The 16,789-nt window shown below is 37.1% G+C and overlaps 1 protein-coding gene across 1 annotated transcript; it reads left to right on the top strand.

Annotated features, from left to right (window-relative positions):
• Window positions 1-2,062: 2,062 nt before the first annotated feature.
• On the top strand, window positions 2,063-14,015 carry LOC129755984 (uncharacterized). Its single transcript, XM_055752729.1, has 4 exons — window positions 2,063-2,787; window positions 12,888-13,127; window positions 13,200-13,362; window positions 13,421-14,015. The coding sequence occupies exons 1-4, from the start codon at window positions 2,067-2,069 to the stop codon at window positions 14,010-14,012; spliced, it is 1,716 nt and encodes a 571-aa protein (XP_055608704.1). The 5' UTR covers window positions 2,063-2,066; the 3' UTR covers window positions 14,013-14,015.
• Window positions 14,016-16,789: the final 2,774 nt, after the last annotated feature.

The following is a 16,789-nucleotide window of genomic DNA, read 5'->3' as shown; positions in this document are numbered from 1 at the left end:
CATCCGGTGTCTGATCGCCGGTGAGACCACGAAGTACAACTTTAAAAGGACGATCACCTCTAGTGTCGTACGTAAAAAAATGGTGTTTTTTATTATTCAAATAATTTAAAATTTTTTGAAAGTCATTAAAAGATTCCGCCAATATACGAGCAGTTCCCCTTCGACCGATCTGAAAAGAAATCTTCACATCCTTGATGGAAGTGACGATTTCTTTTCGAAAGGCATTGAAGTCAGGAATCGTGACCGTTATTGGTGGAATCTTTTCGTTTTTAAGAGTATAAGAAGAAGACGAAGGTTTCTTAGTACTCTTATCAGAATTAAATATGAATATTTCCTCATCACCGATGTTATGAAGGACATCGAATGAATTGGAAATTTCAACTTTTTTGGCAGATGGCCCTGGATTAGGTTCAGCAATCCGTTTTCTTCCGGCCCTTGAGCCGGCCGAAGACTTCCCCATGCTGGAAAGAAAAGAGAAAATATGAATAAAAGAAAATGAAAATAATTTTAGCACTGAAAAGTGCTGATTGAAATACAGGTAAGGAAAAAATAAATAATGTAAAATGTTCCTGCAGGTACACAGCAACGATACGATGCTCCGGCGTACGTGTTGACGGCTCAACGGAACTGATGGAAGTGATCTAAAATCGTTTATTTTGCTTTTTGTGGGGCAATCGAATCGTTGGAATTTTGTCATTGTAGATATATGTCCTCCACTTTTGTAGCTAAATGCTATTTTGGTAAGTTAAATACAATCTTTTCATCTGGTATAATTGTTTGAATAATTCTGTTGTTCCTGCAATATACAGTACCGTTCATAATTGTATAGAAATTAGAAGCACGCGCACTGTCACTTCGACTTTGAACTTCCATAACTTTTGACTCTGATGATATTTTTTGATCAAATTTTTTGCGTTAGATATATCAACTATCTCACTATTATATCACAAAATTTGAAATATGAAGCTAGCATGGCTGAAGTTTTTTGAAAAGTTCTATCGATGAGATCAAAAGTTACGCGAGGGGCAATATTTCAGGCATGAAATGCGATTTCTATAGAGTTTTGGACGATTCATGAGAACAATATCGTTTCCTCCACCAATCAGACAAAAAATGTCATCCAAAAGCAATGAAGAAATGGAAAAATGGAATAAATGATCTATTTGTGTTTTGAAATCAGAATCTCGCGATATTGTTGTGATTTTTTGGTTGAAATAGATTCATTGGTTGTTAAACAGAGAATATGATTTTCCTATGGAAACATTCGTCCAAAATTCTATAGAAATCGCATTTATAGATCCATGCCTGAAATATTGCACCTCGCGTAACTTTTGATTTCATCGATAGAACTTTTCGAAAACTTCAGACATGCTAGCTTAATATTTCAACTATCACTGTGCAAAATTTCAATAAAAAATGTAGCGTAGTTTCAGAGATATTGCAGTTTGAATGAGAAAAGTCCAAAAAGTCCTATTTTCGTAAATTTACTGTTTCTCAGGCCACACAAACTCCAGAAAGCTCAAATTTTGTGATATACATAATTGTGAGATAGTTGATAAATCTAACGCAAAAAATTTGATCAAAAAATATCATCAGAGTCAAAAGTTATGGAAGTTCAAAGTCGAAGTGACAGTGCGCTGGCTTCCGATTTCTATACAATTATGAACGGTACTGTACCTTCTAAAATGTTTGCTGGGTAAATGCATATACTGATTATACAAACGAAAAACCCTTTTTTATTTGTTAAATGATCAATAGCGTTTTCTCGAGTACTTGGAAAAATTGCATTCCTGCAATCCGGCCCTGCATAGGGTAAATGTACTTATTCCTCCCATAAACCGTCTGATAACAGATTTTGCTGAAGGATGTCTTAAAAGTTACAGCTTATACGAGTGATTGTTTGTGCACTTCATTTCCAAACTATTCACACGTCACCGTGTTGTATACGTTAAGCCGTACCTACTATAACATAACATAAATAAATAATCATCGCGAATTAGAATGCAATCTTCCGGTATCGAACAACCCGTTCGGCGAGAACTGTTTCAGTTGCAAACCGCATTTAGATGTCTCCGGTTCTACTCGCAGTAGGATTGTTGTTGCTGCTAGAGCCGTTTATTGTGGCTGGCGTCAGTCAAACCCAGCAACAGCAGTCGCCACCGGTATCAGATAATAATGCGCTGTTCAGATGTGGTGTTCGCAAAAGGCTTGGCATTCAGCTAATCCACCACGCCTGGCCCGCGGAGCTGGGCGAATGGCCCTGGCATGCGGCCCTATTTTTCAAATCCGGTGGGTCCGGTGCAAGCGAATTCAAGTGTGGTGGAACGTTGCTGGACCAGCGTCACGTTCTCACGGCTGCTCACTGTGTCGTGCGACCGAATCAGGCTGTTCGAAAGGTTTCGGAGCTTCGGATTCACCTGGGACAGCACGATCTGCGGGAAGTGCCGGAGTATGTCCAAGTGAAGAATGTTAGTGCAATTCACGTGCATGAGGATTACGGTTCCAAACACAACGACATTGCTGTTCTGGTGCTCGATTCTGTGGTGCAGTATTCCGATTACGTGATACCGATTTGTTTGGAAGATCGACCGCCAGGAAGCATTGACCAGCTTGTCGGTTCCCGGGGTTGGGTGACCGGTTGGGGTGAAACGGAAAATGGAACCATCTCCCAGATACTGCAAACAGCTCAGATGCCGATAGTAGACTATGTTCGGTGCGTACAGAGCGATAAGAATCTCTTTGGACGGGCTCTGCATCCTGGGATGTTTTGTGCAGGAGATGTCAATGGTAACTATGTTTCTGTTTATCATGTGTGTAGGTATACTAAAGTTAAGATTAGCTTAGCGTATCACTGTTTCGTCGCTGTATTGTATTTTACAAAGAATATATTAGCAATTCATAGCACGGGTACCTTAACCTTCAACAAGACAAAGTGCAATTGACCTCTCAATCTGCACAAATTCACGGACGAAATAATAACAGCCATCGATTCTATGATTTGTAACCAGCATGACCTGTACTGCCTAGTTCAGTAGGGATCTTTGATTAAAGCGCGTACCATGCAAGGAAGCGCCTTAGTGAGCAACGAAGGAGGACCACCTGACATTCCCTAGCGCACCACCAACCAGCGCGATTAGGTCAACGGGAGCGTATTTGGCGGATAGATGGTGCTGTACGTCTTGGTAGCACCATTACCAAGAATGACAAGAGGGCATGATGGGAGGAATCCATGGATGCACCATAAAGCCTTTGACCTGGATCGGGGTCAAAGACCGCATGCAAGATCCGCTTCATTTGGATGGAAGATCTCGACGAAGCCACACAATCCTGTGAACGCCATCAACCAGCTGTGAAGAGCGTTCGAACATCCAGGTAGCAATCCGACTCCACCCCGAAAAGGCAAGAATATAACGCTGGTGCAATCCTTTCTCCCATCATGTTCCTACACGACCCCGATATTTGGCTTTGGAAAACCATTCCGCCGTGCCAGCGTCCGTCAACCAGTGCTGGCCGTTTGGGGCTCATTCCTTCGCGCCACCTTGGCAGCATCCGTTTACCCGTGCTGGCCATTCTAGGGCTTGAACCCATTGGTCGGATTACCGGCCTCAGTCAACCTTGCCGTACGTCATTAGGCCCGTGCCGCACCTGGCCTGGCTCTTCGACTGCCCGTACACTGACCGCGTGTGTCGACCATTTGCACCGGAGTTCCCCCCAGAGGTGTTCGGAATTTGTGTAGTGCAATCAGGCAGCCATCAACTACCGACGACCAGGACGTCAGAGGTGGGCAAGCCGTGCATGCAGTATCAGCAGTGATCCGTTGACCTACCTGTGACCCACGTTCCAGGGGTCCTTCAGGCATCCGATCCGGGGAGAAGCCCTTCCTTGGCCCACGTGCTTCGGCGGTACCAGCTCGCCACCTGTAAGACGCCACCCTAAGACTCCTTGTTCCGAAAACTTATCGAGTGTGCCGACCCTGAGGCTTAGAGGGGGGTTCTTGCTCGGCTGAGCAGTCTGGGGAACCGTTGGTTATAGATTATCTTATCTCTTAGAGAATTACCGCTTTCTTTCACGTTTAATACATGAAAGTGCACTTTGTGCTCAAACAAAACCCATCCTAGATTCATCTGTTCCTAGAATGCCCCCTAATCATTGGTGAGACCAGCAATGTTCCAAGCTTTATGTATGTATGTATGTATGTATGTATGTAATGAATTCACCTTGGGTTTACGGCAGCGCCGCGGTTGTGGCAAAAAAAATAAACCACACGTCCATCTTAGCTATCACGCAACACATTCATAACTCATAACCACTCGTGAGACTTGTAAGGGAATGGCATCGTAAGCAGAGGCACTTACGGTATCCAGGGTTAAAAGGGGAAGAAGTCTCGAGAAGCTATAACCATGTTGTTGACTGACCAAGATAGCATGCAACCAGCAGTGCTCCAAACATTATAAGGATAAATCGAAAGCATTCGAAGGTTTTATTAACCTTCCCATGCCGTTCGGGTCAATATGACCCGAAGCGCACATTTAAAATCTCTTTATCATCATTCCAATATACTGAAGAACTTGGAATTTTGACAGACCAAGTATGTTCTATGAAAATAATGATCAAATTAACGTCAAAAAATTGATATTTGAGTTTTTAAAATCGGTTCATTGGGAAATGAAATACAGCTTAGCAAAGCAAAAATTGGAAATCGTTTTTTTAAAGTTAGATTTTTTTCTACTGGAAGATCTGAGATAGCGGTAAAAACTTTCATTGGACCCCAACATATCTATACACTGTCGGATAGATGGATTCTTGACAATTTCAAACATCAATGAAACACTTAAATACAGAAAAGCTGTCAAAAGTTATGAGCATTTTAAAAATAAAATTGATTTTTCGGACTTTTTACATTCTGAACCATTTTCTGAAAACTTGGTAATACATATCGACTTTATTTTAAAATTTTGAGTAATAAGAACAAATTACCTACAAAATGAATATAATATCATCAAAATCGGTTAACATTTACAGCCAGGAGAACGAAATCAATCTACAACTCAAATTTCCCCGAAACGGATATTTTGCGAACGGCATGGGAAGGTTAAAATGGAACTCTCGTCCTTTTTCAAGCATATGTTTTTTTTTTAAATTGATCAAGAAGAAGAAAAAGTGCGTATTGCAAACATCCTTGAGTACATGCTCGCAGGGGCAAAGGAACAAACGATTGTTTTGCTTTGCTGTATTCAGAGATACAAATGGCGTACGTAAAACGTGAGCAAATGGCTTTAGTGTTTCTAGTCATAAAGCGAGCTTTTGATGCAGTCTCAAAAGATGTTTAGTCAGACTAGTTGCACTCCCGAGGTCTGCCACCACAATTGAACAACATCTTATACAGCTTGCTCTGTGAGGAACATTTGAACATTGCTAACGGGAATCTTGCGATTAGAAGGACCTCTTACATGGGCCTCCCGCAGGGTTTATGTTTAAGTCCAATTTTGTATAACTTCTACGTAAGCTACATCAACAGTTGTCTCTCTGAAGGATGCACTCTAAGACATCTTGCAGGTGACGGCGTAGTGTCTGTAACAGGATCTACTGAGTCTTATCTGCACGTACCTTCATGTGTAGCCGATAATTCGAGAGCAACACTCTCTCGGCTTATAGGCCTTTACACTACACGCACACACACGACGGCGGAGTTGTCGTGTCATGAGCGGTTGTCGCCAGTTCACTTACGATCCTCAGCGAGAGTGGACGCGTGTCTCCCATTCAGCCAGTGTAGTATACATATAAAGTTGCACACTTCACAAGATACTTTTAACAGATTGTCTTCCTGGGCTTTGGGGCTTGGGATTGAGTTTTTCCCGCAGAAAATGGAGATGGTTGTTTTCTCTAAGTAACATAGCCCTGATCACCCAAGCTTCAACTCCTAGACAGAACCATCACTCAATCGAAGTGTTTCAAGTATCTTGGGCTTTGGTTTGATTCCAAGTGTATTTGGAATGAGTATCTGAAAGGAAAATGCTAAAAAAGAATCAATTTTCTCTGACCAATCATTGGCACTTGATGGGGAGCCGATCCAGACAACCTCGTAAAACTGTACCGAACAACTATGGATGTGATGGAATATGGTAGCTTCTATTTCCAGTCAGCTGACAAAACTCATCTCATCAAACTCGAGCGTTTGATGAGATGAGTTTTGTCTGCTGTTTGGTTTGGGATGTATACCCTTAACGCATACCATGAGTCTTAAAGTTTCGGCAGGAATACTACCTTTGAAAGATCGATTCAATTTACTATCTTTTCGATTTCTTATCAGCTGTGAGATCATGAATCCATTGGAGATTGTAAATTTCGAAAGGCTAATCGAGTGAATTCTTTAAACACGATGCTTGCATGCTCACGTGAATTTCAAAGATGGTCATACTCAGAGCTTGATTTTATATTTTTTGCTATTTTTCTTTTTTTTTAACTGATGTTTAATGTTTTGCAGAGAAATACGAAGTTTGTCATTGATCTATTTTTAGTCTGTTCAATGGATTCTAGTCGAAACGGGTCGAAACAAGTAGAAATGGATTGACAGTTGATCACCTGTCTCTTTCCAATTGACTTCGACCGATTTCTACCAGGTCGAAACGAATCCTGCTGCCGAGCTGGATTGGTTTCGACTGATTTCAACTTGCTCCGTTGAACAACGACCTGACTAGTTTCGACCAAAACATTGGCTCGTTGAACATCTATCAGTTGACAGAAACCAGTTGAAACCGATTTTTACCAACGGTTGAACGAAGCTTTTGTGAACGACAGACGTGTCTGAGTGAATATATGAATAGAGATTCGTAAGAATCATAAAATCACAAAAATGGCGTAGTTGGTAGAATAAGAACAGAGAGCGTAGATTGTCACGGCTGCTGCTACAAAAAATTTGTTTATGATTCAGCCTCCGATAGAAAAGATTGACAAAGGAGCGCAAATTTTAAAGGCTGCTGCTGATTGTTTGTTTTGATTTGGCCTGATTTTCCAGTAAAAAGACGGATTGACTTAGGAAGCTTAGATTTTAAAGCTGCTGCAGCTGATTGTTTGTTTTGATTTGGTCTTCCGGTGGAAAAGGGTGGATTGGCTTAAAAAGAGCAGATTTTCAAGGCTGTTACAGCTGATTGTTTGTTTTAATTTGGCCTTCCGGTGGAAAAAGATGGATCTATTATTGTGTACGACAGACGTGTCTGAGTGAATATATGAATAGAGATTCGTAAGAATCGTAAAATCACGACAATGACGTCGTTGGCAGAATAAGAACAAAGAGCGCAAATTATCTAGGCTGCTGCTACGAAAAATTTGTATATTATTGGGTAGAAAGACGAATTGGTACAGGGAGCGCAAATTTTAAAAGCTGCTACGAACAAAATTGTTTCTGATTCGGCCCCTGGAAAAAAAACGGATTGGCTTAGGAGTACCAGTTGTGCTGATTGTTTGTCGCGGTTTAGCCTTCTGATAGAAAAAGACGGATTGGCTTAGGAAGCGCAAATTTTAAAGCTGCTGCTGCTGATTGTTTGTTATGATTTGGCCTTCCGGTGGAAAAAGACGGATTGGCTTAGAAGGCCCAGATTTTTAAGGCTGCTGCTGCTGATTGTTTGTTGTGATGTGGCCTTCCAGTGGAAAAAGGCGGATTGGCTAAGGATGCGCAGATTTGAGGGATGCTGCTGCTGACTGTTGTTTGAATTGGCCTTCCGGTTGAAAAAAATACGGATTGGCTTGGAAAGCGCAGATTTTTAAGGCTGCTTCTGCTGATTGATTTGATTTAGCCTTCCGGTGGAAAAAGATGGATTGGCTTAGCAGACGTAGATTTTTCAGGCTACTGCAGCTGATTGTTTGTTGTGATGTGGCCTTCCAGTGGAGAAAGCCTGATTAGCTTAGGAAACGCTGATTTTTTTATTCGATTGGACAGACGGATTGGCTCAGGAAGAGCAGATTTTTAAGGCAGCTTCTGCTGATTGATTTAATTTGGCCTTTCGGTGGAAAAAGATGGAAGCCGATTCCGTCGATTGCCGCAACAGCTGCTGCTGTTGAATGTTTGTTTAGATTTAGCCTTCCGAAATAAAAGATAGATTGGCTTCGGAAACGTAGATTTTGAGACTGATGCTGTGAATTGTCTGTTTCACATAGAATCTGGTCGCATCTTTTCATTTACTGCAGCGCCCCTAGTTGTCACATCGCAAATCTATTGACAGTGTTTTGATCCGGATGGTTTGTTTACTTACCCAGACAACAATTTGGTGGGTATTTCGAATTTGCAACTCAAATATACGTGCAAATATACGTGTAAACATATCGTATATAATGTAGCAAAACCAGTATATACGTACACTCAGGCAAATTCTTATTATAATTTTCATAAGATACGTCTTATGAAGCCCTTTTTTGCGTCCAAACTAATTTTTCATAAGAGTCTTATGAAATTCTTTTAATTTTCATACGAAGTTCTTATGAAAAATAGAAGAAACGGCATTGAGGGAAAATAATGAACGCATCGATTCCATCAGTCATTTTTCAATCGTCAAACGAAGTTGTGGAATTATTAATGTTATTGTTCTAAATGGTAAGTTTGAAATGAAGTTTATTTTTAGTGATCGTTGAACATATTTGAAAACTTTAATTTGTTTTTTGTTTACTTTTCAGCATGTAGAACGGGAAAAAACCCAAAGTCAAAGGACCGTATGCGGCCGAACAAACCGGAACCCGTGGCCCGAGTATTGATGTGCTGCAGATGGTGACCATAATGTATGTACCAAACAAATTAGCCGAACAATAAAATAAGTTTTTATCATCAATTGTTTTGAATTGTTTGCATCAAACGTGACATATCCTGTTTTTATAAGACCCTCTTATGAAAAGCAACAACCTCTCATTGAAGTAGGTGTTCATCTGCAGAATTCATTCGCGTCATAAGATAATCTTATGAATTTCATTGATTTTTCTTATGGCGCCACTTCATAAGAGAATCTTATGGAATGTATAATAGTATTTTTCTGAGTGTATCATTTTGGAGGCCATATAGGTACATTAGCAAACATATTCTTGATTTGGATTGTATTAAATTACGATTTGCACGACTTGTCATGCGTCATTTACGACTACCCTGATTCTTTTTGGAATATACTATGACAATTTACATCATCATATAGATGATTGAGGTTGTAATATACGACATTTTTCGTAACAATATGGAAAGTTTGACGACTTATTTGGTCGTCTTTTGCGACTTGAGTGCAGGGCTCTCATTTTCCGTCAGTTGAATAAAAATAAGATTATTATTTTTTTTGTACTTTAAATCAATTGGTTGATTCATCCCCAAAAATAATAAAAATAAGATTATTTCAAAGAAATGCGTTTTTTGCTGTCAAACTCAAGTTTATATTGTACAAATTTATTATTTGCCTGATTGCTGATTTTTTTCAACGTTCATGAAGTAATTGTTAGTACCTGGACTTGATCCCCTGACCATACGATCGGCAGCTCATGATGGTTCCTCGACGCTATCTGGTATATATAAATTCAAGGGGATTTGCTTCAAAGGCATTAAACCACAAGCAAATCGTATATTTTTATAACTTAAATCTTTTATATCGTAGAACACGTCATCAATGATCTAAAAATAGACCAACATTTTGAAGCCTCCTTTAATACGATCCAAATCATCGATGTCCCATAATCATAAACGATTTTATTGAACTTTTTTGTATTCTTTTACGATTGCCAGCAAATACGTTTTACGAAAATCAGACATGCGAATTAATTTGCAAAGGTATACGATTGCATGCACATTACTACGAATCAATACAGTTATATACGTTTTTTATATCGAATTATTTTATGCATAGCACGACAAAATCTCTCAGTCACGGCTGATCACCGTATATCGGTCGTTTCACTGATTTTTTGCGAATTGTCGTACACAAAGGTCGAGTTCATATGTACATAAATACGAGTCTCTCTTCTTGTCGTAATAAAATCATGCAATGCTTTTAAATACGATAAAGAATATGCATGGACCACACATTGGAGGTGCAGGTATACGAAAATGAGTATAAATAACATTCTATACGATGTAATCTGTAAAAAAAAATACGACTTCTGGTTGTCTGGGTAGTGGTGAAAATTTCGTCAAGATTGAAGCAGTCAGTCAAAAGTTATCGACGATGCAACGCAAAAGGCGAGAGAAAATTCTGCACACTCACATAGAGAAACCGACGTGGTCAGGGGTAAAGATCGCGAAATTTCTGAAATATCTAAAATCGACTGTAAATTCGGTGCTGCAACGTTACCGGGAGACCCTTACAGTGAATCGAGCAAAACAAAACAGGCGTAAAAGTGGAACATATGACCGGAAGCTGCGAGCAAAGGTAATTCGATCAGTTCACAATAATTCTGGAATCTTCTTGCGTGATTTGGCGAAAAAGTTGAAGCCGAACCACAGTACAGCTCGACGAATTTGTTTGCGAGAAGGCTTGCGGTCGTATCATGCAAGCAAACACCCCAACAGGACGCTGAAACAAAACCTGGTTGCCAAAACCAGGGCAAGGAAGTTGTACGAGAAAGTGTTGACCAAGTACAACGGATGCATTTTGATGGACGACGAAACGTACGTCAAAATGGATTTTGGCAAATACCCGGTAACAAATTTTACCTTGCGAAGTATAAAGGGAATGTTGCGTGTAGATTCAAGTTTGTTTTCGCAGATAAATTTGCTCGTTAGTTGATGATTTGGCAAGGGATCTGTAGTTGTGGGAAGAAGACTAAGATTTTCATCACTGGGGGGGGGGGGGGGGGAGGACACAATGAATGAAAATGTTTACAAAGAAGAATGTCTCCATAAGAGGGTTTTGCCATTCATTCGGTCCCACAAAGGTCCGGTGAAGTTCTGGCCGGACGGAGTGGCAAGCTGCCACTACAGCCGGGATGTCGTTAAGTGGTATAAGGAGAACAAGATCGATTTTGTTGGAAAAGTATTAATCCACCAAACTGTCCGGATTTTCGTCCCATCGAGAAATATTGGGCAATAGTTAAGGGCAAACTGAAGAAATGTGGCAGAACCATGAAAAAAACCCGCTCAAATGGAAAAATGGTGGAACAAGATGGCTAATGAGGTTACCAGCAGTACTGTGCAGAAAATGATGGGTGGTATCACAAAAAAGTCCGAAAATTCATCCGAAAGGCTGACGAATGATTTTCATGTATTTTTTTCCTAAAAGTGTAATGAAAACCCTATGAAATGACGTTTTTACTTTTGTTGTACATTATTTCTTTGCGGAGAAATGATCTATTTTATCCGACCAGATTCTATGTGAAACAGACTTTATAAAGACGGAATTGCCTCAGGAACGCAGAATTTTAAGATTGCTGCTGCGGATTGTTTGTTTTGATTTTGTGAGAATAATCTCAACTGCCTATAAAAAGTACAGTTTATAAATAAACAATAAATAAATAAACTGAAAATAAATTGAATTTAATGCTCCAAATTTCGAAGAAATCATTACAAAATTCTTCGAATTTTCTAGAAATGGACAACAACAGCCTATTTACAATCAAGATCAACATTGCAATGTCCATTATGAATATGGTAAGCATTTAAGTAGTGGTCAGCATGTATTTTATAGATTTTTTACAAAAATACTATGAGTTTCTTCGCTTTAGGCGCAAATAAGGCCTTCAGAGCATAAGTGCAAAAATCTCAAAAATTCATGGGAATGTTCCATGCCCAAAACCCATTTGGCTCTGAGGGCCACAAGTTGGTTAGAAATGATAATGCATTCATAGTATTTCGTCTCACGTTATATATTCTATAGGATTTAAATAAAAACATTACAAAAATTCGTACTTGAACTAAGAAGAAAGTTTTTAAAATTTATTTTGGTTGTGACTGTTCCAAAAATTCAACAGGCAGCAGAAAATTGATTTATTTTAGGATCTCTTTGTCATTTTCTTAAATCTTGTGTTTAGCAATGTAGCACATCAGTATAACACATAGTAACAAGTTATAAAATAGTATCGTACGATGCAAAATGGCAATAGATAGATAAATAAAAAATAAATGTATTTTTTAATATTTAAAAGAAAAATGGATTATACATCTCAACTCAATTACAGCCATAGTGATTTTCTTCAATACTTTGGCTTGTAAATTCTGAAACTTTCTTGATTTTATCTTTCTTTTTTTGAACGCCCATAATGCCTTCAACTAATAAAGCTGACATTTTTTATCACAAAAAATTAGGATATATATCAAAAACTTTACTACAATATCTTCAAACCGCATTTAATGGTTTGGTATGTATTCATTGTTTGCATGGAAGTATCTCGAATCTAGGCCAACGAATAGAATTATTTCCAACCTTCGATGTTTTAGAACCAAAGTAAGGAGTAGGTCTAAAGGTGGGCAACTGTTTCTGGACTTACTGTTCAGAAAAACAAAATCGGTATAATTTTTCCCGAAAAATTATAATAACGGGAAACGATGAATCGAACTCATCTTACAAAATAAGGTCATCTCTACCCATCAGCTGTAAGCTTGACAACTGCGCTATCCCAGCTTGTCGAAATCAATCATTAAATTATCGTTGGAGAGAAAGCCATGGCATGCTGATTTTCTTGGTATGCCAAAATGCATTTTGTATGGCCAGAAAGGGTCACAATTTGGAGCGGGGCCAGAATAAGGAGCATTGCAAAAGATGGTTTAGAAGGATATTACTCAAATAGTCCACAATTTAAGAGGCAAGGCATTTTTACTGCACGCTAGGCTAGCAAATAATCAACTAGTAGATCGGCAATCAACTAATTTCAAAAACTATGGTAAACTGTTTTTTTTTTCTTAATGTAATTTTGGCAATACTCGTTTCCAGGAACCAGCGTCTGCCGGGGGGACAGCGGGGGCGGTTTGTACGTCCGGGACGATGATCGATTCCTGCTGAAGGGTGTGGTTTCCTTTTCTGGTGCCAGCAAGGAGGGCAGCTGCGACACGTCCAAGTTTGTCGCTTTTGCCAAGGTCGATCACTATCTGCCGTGGATCAGAACATTTCTTCTAGCCGAATCGAGCGCTACCAACGATGATGACGGCAGAACGTTGCGGGTTAGTGAAATTGGTAGGAGGAATTTTAAAGTATTTTAATATCAGTTTTTTTTTCTAAAAGAAATAAACTTTCTCTTTTATCTAGAATGTAAACGATTTCAAAGGTTTGTAAAGAAAAAGCCGAACGGGCTCTGTTTCAATGCTCGGCATACGAGTCGGGTTGGAATTCTGTATTCTGGTGACATTCTGAGATGCTCTGGAGTGCTCGTGAGTGAAAAGTTTGTCCTCATACCATGTTACTGTGCAAGGTACGTACGGAAGAAACTTAAAAAAAATTTCACAAGTAGTTATATTTTTTTCTTACAGGTTAACAAATTACGGCTCACCGGAAAAAGTCAGAATTCCCGATTTTAATGATTTTGCTTGCAAAAGAGATCCGATTTGTCATCCAGCTGCCTCCAAGTATTATAACAACCTGGCTCTGTTGGAGTTGGAGCTGGAGCTTGAACTGAGCGCCGCTCTCTTGCCGGCTTGTTTGGCCACATTCTGGACCGAAAAACTTTATGACACGCTACTGTTTACCGGGTTTTCCGAAGTTGATGATGTTCTGAATGCGGAGGAAACTGTCGACAATCGTGTTGTCCGACAAATGGCATGCGACGTTCTGCGACAATCCAATCGTCAAAATCTGCGGGCCCTGCAAGGAAGCCAAATTTGTGTCGGTAGTTCGGAGCCGGAAGATTTCACGGCTCTGCCGGGAGCATCGCTGCAAACGTTTGACACCCGATCGTGTTTGCATACCTTGGTTGGAGTTCGAGACGGTTCCAGTAATGAAACTTTGGTGAACACTCTTCATTTGAAACTGTACTATCGGGCAGTGTTCTATCTGGATTGGTTGGAGGCAAATGTATGGACTACGCAATACCGGACATTAAACAGACTTAAAGGAAGGATTTAAGAACTGATTGGGTGATGTTTGATACTTGCTTATCTGAGCTGATGACTCCATCATTTATGATAGTTCGATATTGCCTCAGAAGCGGTTCCTTTACCTCTGCATAGCTTCGCATACATCTTCAACCATAACTTCGGAACTTGTGATAAGAATGACTTGAAATTTGGAACTGGAAGTTTTTGTTGGCCAAAGTTAGTTCGTATAGAAGTTTAAAGACCCTGAAATTTCTATGGAGAAGGGCTCTCATACAAAATCATCATTACAATAGGACAAAACTCGAAGATTTTCTGATTATTTTCATAAAAATTGTTTCAGAAACATGATTTGACACGAGAATGAAATTCATTATGCAGAACGAAACCTCTCACTTTGAAACAAGGGCTCCTATAAAAAATTTAAATAAAAAAAATCACATAACTCGGAGAATTTTCATGTCATTTTTGTTATTTTTGTCATTTTTTTCATTTTTGTCATTTTTGTCATTTTTGTCATTTTTGTCATTTTTGTCATTTTTGTCATTTTTGTCATTTTTGTCATTTTTGTCATTTTTGTCATTTTTGTCATTTTTGTCATTTTTGTCATTTTTGTCATTTTTGTCATTTTTGTCATTTTTGTCATTTTTGTCATTTTTGTCATTTTTGTCATTTTTGTCATTTTTGTCATTTTTGTCATTTTTGTCATTTTTGTCATTTTTGTCATTTTTGTCATTTTTGTCATTTTTGTCATTTTTGTCATTTTTGTCATTTTTGTCAATTTTGTCATTTTTGTCATTTTTGTCATTTTTGTCATTTTTGTCATTTTTGTCATTTTTTGTCATTTTTTGTCATTTTTGTCATTTTTGTCATTTTTGTCATTTTTGTCATTTTTGTCATTTTTGTCATTTTTGTCATTTTTGTCATTTTTGTCATTTTTGTCATTTTTGTCATTTTTGTCATTTTTGTCATTTTTGTCATTTTTGTCATTTTTGTCATTTTTGTCATTTTTGTCATTTTTGTCATTTTTGTCATTTTTGTCATTTTTGTCATTTTTGTCATTTTTGTCATTTTTGTCATTTTTGTCATTTTTGTCATTTTTGTCATTTTTGTCATTTTTGTCATTTTTGTCATTTTTGTCATTTTTGTCATTTTTGTCATTTTTGTCATTTTTGTCATTTTTGTCATTTTTGTCATTTTTGTCATTTTTGTCATTTTTGTCATTTTTGTCATTTTTGTCATTTTTGTCATTTTTGTCATTTTTGTCATTTTTGTCATTTTTGTCATTTTTGTCATTTTTGTCATTTTTGTCATTTTTGTCATTTTTGTCATTTTTGTCATTTTTGTCATTTTTGTCATTTTTGTCATTTTTGTCATTTTTGTCATTTTTGTCATTTTTGTCATTTTTGTCATTTTTGTCATTTTTGTCATTTTTGTCATTTTTGTCATTTTTGTCATTTTTGTCATTTTTGTCATTTTTGTCATTTTTGTCATTTTTGTCATTTTTGTCATTTTTGTCATTTTTGTCATTTTTGTCATTTTTGTCATTTTTGTCATTTTTGTCATTTTTGTCATTTTTGTCATTTTTGTCATTTTTGTCATTTTTGTCATTTTTGTCATTTTTGTCATTTTTGTCATTTTTGTCATTTTTGTCATTTTTGTCATTTTTGTCATTTTTGTCATTTTTGTCATTTTTGCCATTTTTGTCATTTTTGCCATTTTTGTCATTTTTGTCATTTTTGTCATTTTTGTCATTTTTATCATTTTTGTCATTTTTGTCATTTTTGTCATTTTTGTCATTTTTGTCGTTTTTGTCATTTTTGTCATTTTTGTCATTTTTGTCATTTTTGTCATTTTTGTCATTTTTGTCATTTTTGTCATTTTTGTCATTTTTGTCATTTTTGTCATTTTTGTCATTTTTGTCATTTTTGTCATTTTTGTCATTTTTGTCATTTTTGTCATTTTTGTCATTTTTGTCATTTTTGTCATTTTTGTCATTTTTGTCATTTTTGTCATTTTTGTCATTTTTGTCATTTTTGTCATTTTTGTCATTTTTGTCATTTTTGTCATTTTTGTCATTTTTGTCATTTTTGTCATTTTTGTCATTTTTGTCATTTTTGTCATTTTTGTCATTTTTGTCATTTTTGTCATTTTTGTCATTTTTGTCATTTTTGTCATTTTTGTCATTTTTGTCATTTTTGTCATTTTTGTCATTTTTGTCATTTTTGTCATTTTTGTCATTTTTGTCATTTTTGTCATTTTTGTCATTTTTGTCATTTTTGTCATTTTTGTCATTTTTGTCATTTTTGTCATTTTTGTCATTTTTGTCATTTTTGTCATTTTTGTCATTTTTGTCATTTTTGTCATTTTTGTCATTTTTGTCATTTTTGTCATTTTTGTCATTTTTGTCATTTTTGTCATTTTTGTCATTTTTGTCATTTTTGTCATTTTTGTCATTTTTGTCATTTTTGTCATTTTTGTCATTTTTGTCATTTTTGTCATTTTTGTCATTTTTGTCATTTTTGTCATTTTTGTCATTTTTGTCATTTTTGTCATTTTTGTCATTTTTGTCATTTTTGTCATTTTTGTCATTTTTGTCATTTTTGTCATTTTTGTCATTTTTGTCATTTTTGTCATTTTTGTCATTTTTGTCATTTTTGTCATTTTTGTCATTTTTGTCATTTTTGTCATTTTTGTCATTTTTGTCATTTTTGTCATTTTTGTCATTTTTGTCATTTTTGTCATTTTTGTCATTTTTGTCATTTTTGTCATTTTTGTCATTTTTGTCATTTTTGTCATTTTTGTCAT

This window comes from Uranotaenia lowii, chromosome 3 (assembly GCF_029784155.1).
Source record: "Uranotaenia lowii strain MFRU-FL chromosome 3, ASM2978415v1, whole genome shotgun sequence".
NCBI classification, from domain to species: Eukaryota; Metazoa; Arthropoda; class Insecta; order Diptera; family Culicidae; genus Uranotaenia; species Uranotaenia lowii.
Note: the sequence above shows the minus strand (reverse complement) of the source record. Positions and strands in the feature narration are given on the sequence as shown.